Below are 8,592 nucleotides of genomic sequence, written 5' to 3'. Positions count from 1 at the left end.
ATTGTTATAACTAAGCCCTTTTCAGAGCTATGTACTGTTATAATCCTTTTAAGAACCTTATAAAGTAGAAATTATTAGTACCTTTTCATCTAAAAACAAAAAACGCAAGTCTCGGAGAGGTTAAGGAACCTTGGTAAGACTATTAGGAGGAGGAGAAGGAGCCAGGCCTGGAGCCCAGAGCTACCAAAACACCAGACCCTTGCTCCTTCATTAAGCGATCCTATGTGATTGTGTCCTCATAACTTTAAAGGCTTAAAAGATATGTTATACGTAACACAGAAAACATTTAATTACCTTCGAAGCTGCTGTGGCAGTAATACTCTGGGGCGCTTCCTGAGGTTTGCTGCTTCCGTGGGAAGATTTGTTCCCCCTGTCTCTCTGTCTCTGCCGGCATTCTAAACAGTTTCTCACAGCAACACAGCAAACTATTTCAAAAACCAAAAGCATGTTACTAATACAAATTGTTCACGCTGACTTGCTGAAAAAAGTTGCTAAGTTTTTTTCTTCTTTTCCCCTTCTTCTATCCCATTATTATTTTAAAAATCGACTAGATCAATAAATATTTTTGAAAATTATGAATACAGTAATAAAAAGTACATAGAAAACATAGATTTAGTTAAAAAAATGAAAACAAAATACCCATGTAATACCAACCAGAATCACTCAAAATTCTGAATTTTATGAATCAATAAAAATTTTTAAAAACAATATCGTATTTGATAAATTCTTTTAAATAATAAGACTTCTTCCCATAACCTGAACACCCCAGAGCCTGCACTGGGCATGACTCCCCATTTCGGGCAATGCACGAGAACCGCAGGCTCGTCCAGTCTCTCAGTCCCAATGTCCACCTTTCTTCACAGTAGGAAAGTCTACGGCCTTTGTCAGTAAGTGTTCCAGAGGTATAGGCTTTGTATTTATTATTTTAAGAAGCAGTAAAGTATAGCAGCAGATAATACGACTTTTAGAACAGGAAACCCATGAATCCTCGCTCTGCCACTGAGGCGCTGTGTGATCTTGGGCCAGCTGCTTACACTATCTGTGCCTCAGCTTCCTCATGTGTAGAATGAGTATAAACATACTTCCGTAGGGGACCATTGTGAAGATGAATTAAATTAATATATGTAAAGTGCTTAAACAGTAGACAGTAGAAATTAATAGGATAAAAATGACATCGGCAGTAAAGCTTTGGAATATATTCAGAAAAAAAGCTCAGAATAACCAAATAAATGCTGGTTTCGAGATTTTGAAACATTTTTTTAAAAAATTTCCTCTTTCTCACAATGTTCCATCTATCGCCTGTTGTTAAGTGTCTGAGGCAATGGCCCACAGTAAATGACCCCGCATCTCTCATCAGAGCGTCCTCCATAATATGGTCAATCTCTCCCTTATAATGGAAATGAAATACTCCCCCTCATCCCACTCATCTTAAAAAAATACAAAATAAAACAAAAAAAGGTTTCATCCCATCATTCTTAAAGCAAGTTCTTACTCCTTCCTTAAATCAGGAACAACTTCTCCTCTGAAATTATAGATGTCGATATTTACATAATTTAAAAAATTATGGAAAAAAGAGTACACGTCAGGAACTTCCTACCTAATGTCTTGCTTTCTTATGTCCTGCTCACGCCCTCAGGAAAGTATTTAACCGGTAGCTTTCCAGTCTCCTGCAAAGTCTGAACAGCATAAATACATTCCCCCTTGAAAAACGGTAAGAGAGGTAAGGATGGTTCCACCTAAAGACTGTTCTGTTCCGAACTTACCAGGAGTTGTCAGAGCTAAGTTTTCTTTATAATTCCAGACAGTAAATAAACAGCATAGGTACAGTGACATTTACTAGAGTTAACTGTTCACTCTGAGAAACACAGCGAGAACAGCAGTTTATCCTTGAGCATTCTGTGTACAAAACTATGTCCTGAATTTTCTGATATGTGTGTGGGTCCGGGACAACTGTCCTCTGTATTAGTTCACCAAAAAAAATCATAAATGAATTTACATTAAACCACTTCAATGAAATATGTTATAGACCTACTGATTTTGATACAATTCAAAATATATTTAACTCTATTTCAAATTAGAATCCATCCAAGGTGATCAAATCTATAACTCTCCAATGTGAAGATACTTTAGTTTTCTATAATTTACTGCACTAATCTCTATATTACATAATCATTAACTTGTATCAGCAATATTTTATGTACCACAGAGTGTCAAAAATGAATCTGCAAGTAATTATATAACGTGCACCTTTATTCTTAACAGACTTACCCAGCCTTAGGCACTGTCGCATTAAACCTCCGGAAGACATGTTTTTTTCAGCTTCGATCTCACTAAAATTTAGGGAGCTGGCAAATACAAGTACATCAACCATAGCCATCAATCGGCTGAGGAAAGTCACTGCTGTTTCAGCTGACATGCCTTGTGTCACTTCAATGTTTTCCAATTCCGTCTTTAAAAAAGGAGAAGATTCAAGTCTTGTTTAAAATTTGGAGATGTAATACACGTACATACAACAGGTGAACAGCAGTTTAGTATATTTCGTAAACAAAATAGATTATAAATTATAATCTGATTCCACATATCATAAGAGTTGGTTATCAAACTTAGTTTACCTATGAATTATCCTTGAATAAAGGAAAAGTCTATTTTTTAAAATCAGTATTAGCTTTACAAGTAATGTCATTTTACAAGTAATGTCATTACTTGTAAAAAACTCATTACAAACGGAAGATCATTTCATAAAGATATTTAAAAATAATAGCACATATATATTTATACTAGTTTTGTTTCATTAGTTAACAGATATAAAATTGACATTTCTTTCCTAAAACCATCACTCTTGTTTATAAAAAGGTTAATTTTTCTTTCCTGTAAATGTCTGGTGAGTAATAGAAAAGATATGTGGCATCTTCATTTGGCAACAAAATGAGACAACTGTCAAGTTAGGATGTAAAACAACTTTTTATTCATTTCAGAATAAACTAAAACCACTAGGTATCTCATATGTACGATAAAAATCCAAGATAAGAATAACTGAGATCATTAATTCTTCTTCAGATATTAATCTGTGTCTTATAAGACACTAACAGTAAGAAGAATCAGAATTCTAGATTGGTGAAGCTGTATTTTCACTAAAATTTTGCCTATGATTTAACATAATTTCCTGCTTTCAAGGGGAATGCTACAACATATCTGTTTCTTAAGATGTACAACTGTGTGTTTTATGAGCAATAGTAACATTTATTTTATTTTTCATTGTTTATTATGTAACATTTTAATTATTTTGGTTCACGATGAGGAGGCCTCATTTTCTCAATGTCTCAAGGAGCAGAGTAAAGAATGCTTTATGAATAAAAAATAGTACCGTTTAAATTTTATGAAAATAGACATACTAGTTATATTAACTTTTCTTCTGTACCAAATGATCAATTAAACTACAAGGCAACGGTTATCTGCTCCGATTTACTGTTTCACTCTTACATAGCTTATACCCATCAATCTGCTTAAACACATTCCTGTTCACATTAACACGGAAATGTAAGCGGGAAACGGTGATTTAAAAAAACAACAACGACTCTTAAACACTTCTTGGCACAAGATAGATGGGCATTAAAAATGATAGGTGTCTACCGCGAGCACTACATACTCAATTCTAAACGGAGAGTAAAATGTAACGACTCGTCTTCCTTCCATTTAACATGAAGAGAGCGGTAAAATCATTCTTTCTAAAATGAGCTTGGAAATAGTTAAAAATGTGTTTTCAGTTGTTGATTTATAACATTACGCCAATTCAGTATCCATAGCCTAAAGAAATGGTTACTTCGTTACTTGGGCTTCTGAGATGCAGTTTCTGTATTTCCTAGCACTTCACTGATACACAGCATCATTTCATAGCATGAATTAAAAATCTGTGACCACAGCGCAATATAATGAAAAGTAAAAACTTCCATTTTATATAAAACCTCTTTTAAAACTCAGTTATCAATGTAACTTCTTATAATAGAAGATCTAGCCATCACTTAGATCAATTAAATATTCTGGATAATGTTTCAAAATATTAGAATTTTAGGGTATCTATCCATGTTCTCACATACTTCGTCATTTTGAATTCCTTAAATTACTAGAAATCTCACTCATTTTATTAGTTAATGGTCTTATTTTTGAGTCTCTTGGGATGTAAATACCTAAACTTCAAAATATGCTTTCATTTTAAATGAGTGAATGATATACAGAAATTATAAAGAATTATTAATTGTCCGTACAATTTGCCAAACTTATTTTTGACTAAACGAAATAAAATTTGAAAACAAAAGGCATTCTTAACACAAACAATAAGCTAAAAGGGAGTTCTTATTACATTATATATTAAAGTAATTTATAATTTTGATGAAATGTTATATAAACATCATAACAGGGTTAAAATAAAGATCACTCACATATGATTATTATTAAATCTTAAAATAACATACATTCCATCCAATTTCCTTTCATTGGAACCAGTTAACATCTAACTGTACATATGACTGAAATTATTGTTTTCATTATATTATGATAGTTTAGTTTAAAATTATTGTGAATTATAAAATAGTAAGTCATCAATGCACTAAGAAAATAATCTTTAAATCAATCTTTTAAATATACCAAAAATATGCCTAATGTTAAAGATGGTATGGAAACTCAAAATATAACCAAGTCGAAAATTTCATAAATAAGCAAAAATAAAATTTTAAACTGAAAACCTGAAAATTACTGAAGTAATACTAACCTTAGGACCCTGGACATGCATTAGACAAAACAGACAACAGACCAAAAAAGTACAAGAAAAGGAAATTATTAAAATTAAATAAAAATACAATGTAAAATTGAAACACAAAATAGTATATTCAAAAATTGTATTTGATTACTTTACTAAAAGCAAAAATTCTCATGAGATATTCATTTTATAAAGTACAATGATTAAGATTAAATATCAAATATTTAGATTTCTATTTTTTTTCATTAGAGTAACTGCCCAAACAATATATCTATAAATATAGTTCATATATGCAAATTCTATTTTACAAAATAAATATCTTTTCCTAGCAGATGACTAAGGAACTAGCTGAATAAATAAACTAATATAACATCTCCGTAAAAGCCCTAACTCAGCATTGGTTTAGGCAGAAACAACTTAGGAAAATAAACTAATTATACCAAACTTCTAGAATCTTCATTAATGAAGAGTGTTATAATTTATCTCCTAAAAATATTTGGAGCTCTTCCTATAAATCGAAACCTCCAGGAGTTATTAAAAGAATAAATTAAAACCATTTTCTTTACTAGAAAAGAATTATATCGATACACTGAATGAGTTCTGCATGTGAATTAAGCTAATTACATAGCTATTGTACTCGGTTTCAGAATCTTATTAAGAATTATACTCAATATATTCAAAAATTTGGATAGAATTAAGTTCACAATTAAAGTCACCAACAGCTCCTCTTCTCTGATTTTTGAGAAGAAATGTATGTTAGCAAAAATTTCAAAATACACTATTTTCATGGTTCATTGTACAGGAAAACATATAAAAGCATCCTGAGAATGCTAAAGTATGATCGGTGTTAATGAGATAAAACAAACAACAAAAAAATAACTTTTCCAAATCTATTAATCCTATATTGTGCTAATGGAAGGAAAATATAAACTAAAATCAAGACTTTGTCATCATTTTTTGACTGAAAAAGGTGCTCTTCTTTCTTATAATTATGAAACTATTAGGAAAGTCAGTAGGAAAGTCAGAAATATTAGTCTCTATTATTTTTCTACAAGAGAGAAAATGAAACCGCACATGACACTGAATTGATTCTAAACATTCGGTGTTGTGCATGGCTGACCAAAATGGTCAACTTAAAATCATGAAATGATTATGCAGTTTGTAGTTCATCCATGTTCACCGCTTCTTTGTTTTTTCCTCTAATTCTTTGCTTTCCTTTAAGGCCAATTTGAATAACGTATAGAGAATAAATGAGAGGATTCAACTAACTAATCACGGAAACATTAACACCAAAAAAATCAACAATAACAAAATAATGTTCCTTCCCCAAACCAAAGACTGGTCAGACTACATATCAAGAGGTCTACATTTCCCCCCGGGTACTAAAGTTAAAACCATTGGTCTAATTTAGAGACTTGAAACTATTTTTGTCATTTATTTTCTATGCCACATACAATTTTAAATAACCCAGGCAAAACTGAAGCTCCAATAAAGTCCTACTTCTTCCATGAAGATTAAGCTCAAGGTGTTCACTATAACATAAATGTTGTATAAATATATTCCTTTTTCCTTAAAGTTTTCATTAAAATATTTCCTTACAACTAAGATTAATCTAAACAGCTCAAACGATGATACCGCAAGAGCATGACACAGACGTTATCCCCGTGTGTCATACATGGTCTGGGACAGAAGACAGACGTGCACTGTGCCGATGCCATGGAAATGGCACACGAAAAGATAACACCGTTTCAGCCGTTTTCCATCAAAACCCATAATAACTAAATGTCTCAAATATCCTATTTTAAACTTCAGAAATCTGTATATGACAGGCTAATTTATAAATGAGAAGATTATTCTATCATGACACTATTATGAATAAATAGCTCCAAAAGGAACTAAAGAAAAGAAGCATTCATTAAGAGCCTTCTCTATCTACAGGATTCTACATATATTACCTAGTGATTTTCACAAACTCCTTGCGGGGTAAGCATAACCAACACTTTTCACCAAATGAAGGAACTGAGGCTGAGGTCACATCTATTAAGTGACAGAATCCAGGTTAAAACACAAGCTTTATCTTATGCTAAAACCCATACACGTTATATTAAACCATAACTTCAAAAAGATCATGTCTGAGTATCACTGATAACAGAAAATAAGTTTGTTTTTGATGATAAGGAGTAAGTTATCTGTGATCTACACATACTGAGAGACAAGGAAGACACGTTCTCGGGTGAGCTTTGTGCCACGTTTTTTTAAAATGGATATCTATATAAAGTACTAAGCATTGTACTCACCCTCTCAAAATTAAACACAATTTCAACATTAGACATGTCGAATGCAAAAAAAAAAAAATTAGCATGTCTAAGTGTGAAAAGTTTCATATCTCCTAGTAAAACATAATGACCACAAAATTCAGTGAAATTGTTTTCAAAAATTAAACTCTGATGAATGTTCAGTGAATCAAATCCAAATTCTTGTTTAATAGGAAATAATAAATTTATCGTAAGCTCTAACTTGAATTTTCAATGGTCAGTAATAAGTGATAAAGTTTTCACACTAAAACACTGCACTACGACATTTGTATTTATTTGAAGATTATGCTCTAAGTTAGTGGTGAGCCAACTATGACCCACAAGTCTAATCTTCCCCACTGCCTGTTTGTATGAAGGTTTACTGAGTCACACCCACACCTATTCAATATGTAACTGTCTATAGCTGCTTTTGCACAATAATAGTATATTTTTTCATTAAATGCATATCTGTATATAAGGCATGGATATTTTGAAAAACTCCACAAACCTAAACAAAATTACCAGACCACTTAAACATTAGTTTCAAATGTTTCTCTTTCTCTTCATGTGTTTAGGGTTGAAATTCTAATGGTGGCAACGTGACGGTATTTTGCTTTGGTAATCTGTATACTGTCAATATCTCCTTTTTCACTTACTCTTGCCGAAGTTCTATTTTGGCTTTTTATATTTTAAATCTAAGTCAAAAGCTCCCCACCTTCACTTCTAATTTCCTTCTTTATTCAAACTTCTCCTTCCTGTTTCCCTCTACTATAGTACTATCTTTAACAAGAATGTTATACGATCAAGCAACAGAAAACAATACTCAACTGTCAGCACCAATCATGGTTCTACCAGTATACTGTGGGAGAAAAGGTTCTGCTTGTTTCTTTTAAGGAAGCAGTTTATTCAAAGAACATATAATCAGCTATGTTGCATAATCAAGCATAGGGACAATCAGATAATGGATCGAAATAATAGAAATACAGAGACAGAGACAATAAAGAAAAGTTTCTACAACTGAATGAATTCTCAAGTCTACTGAGAACAGTCCAGGCGACAAGTAGTTTCAAATTCCAAACTATAGTGATCAAAACTGCACAGGTAGTAAGTTTGGAAATCAAACCTCAAAAGGTCAGAACCTTTATTCTACATTCATTATAAAACAAAAAGTAAGCAAATATGGAGAGTGAAATAGCGTATAACTCATAATGTTTATGGATAATATACTTTATTAATTTAACATGTTCTCTACCTTGACAGAGATCTCTCAGCTTAATAATTTGGAAGACTACTCTGTAATGTGAATATTTCAAACCTATATAAATTTTGATACCTACTACTAACTTTATATAAAGACCATTTTTCTGTTCTGCACAAATTTTTAAAACAGTGTTATATTTAAAGTGAATTCCAATACAAACTTTTAAAAGTTCTTGACAGCAAATGATAATTTATAAGACATGAAACATGTCTTAAATTACATATATAAATAGCATTAAATGTCTTTCAAACTTATATAATGCATTTCGATGTTTTATATAGAGA

At 31.7% G+C, this 8,592-nt stretch overlaps 1 protein-coding gene across 1 annotated transcript in view; it reads right to left on the bottom strand.

The window, feature by feature from the left end:
* NBEA (neurobeachin) overlaps positions 1-8,592 on the bottom strand; it is a 600,762-nt gene that overhangs the window by 449,128 nt on the left and 143,042 nt on the right. The window contains exons 24-26 of the mRNA XM_023531608.1: positions 4,766-4,819; positions 2,269-2,449; positions 295-425 (exon numbers count right to left, since the gene is read on the bottom strand). Coding sequence (XP_023387376.1) covers positions 295-425; positions 2,269-2,449; positions 4,766-4,819 — 366 coding nt within the window. The remainder of the gene's footprint in view (positions 1-294; positions 426-2,268; positions 2,450-4,765; positions 4,820-8,592) is intronic.

This window comes from Pteropus vampyrus, unplaced genomic scaffold (genome assembly GCF_000151845.1).
Source record: "Pteropus vampyrus isolate Shadow unplaced genomic scaffold, Pvam_2.0 Scaffold71, whole genome shotgun sequence".
NCBI lineage: Eukaryota > Metazoa > Chordata > Mammalia > Chiroptera > Pteropodidae > Pteropus > Pteropus vampyrus.
This window is presented reverse-complemented; position numbering and strand designations above follow the sequence as displayed.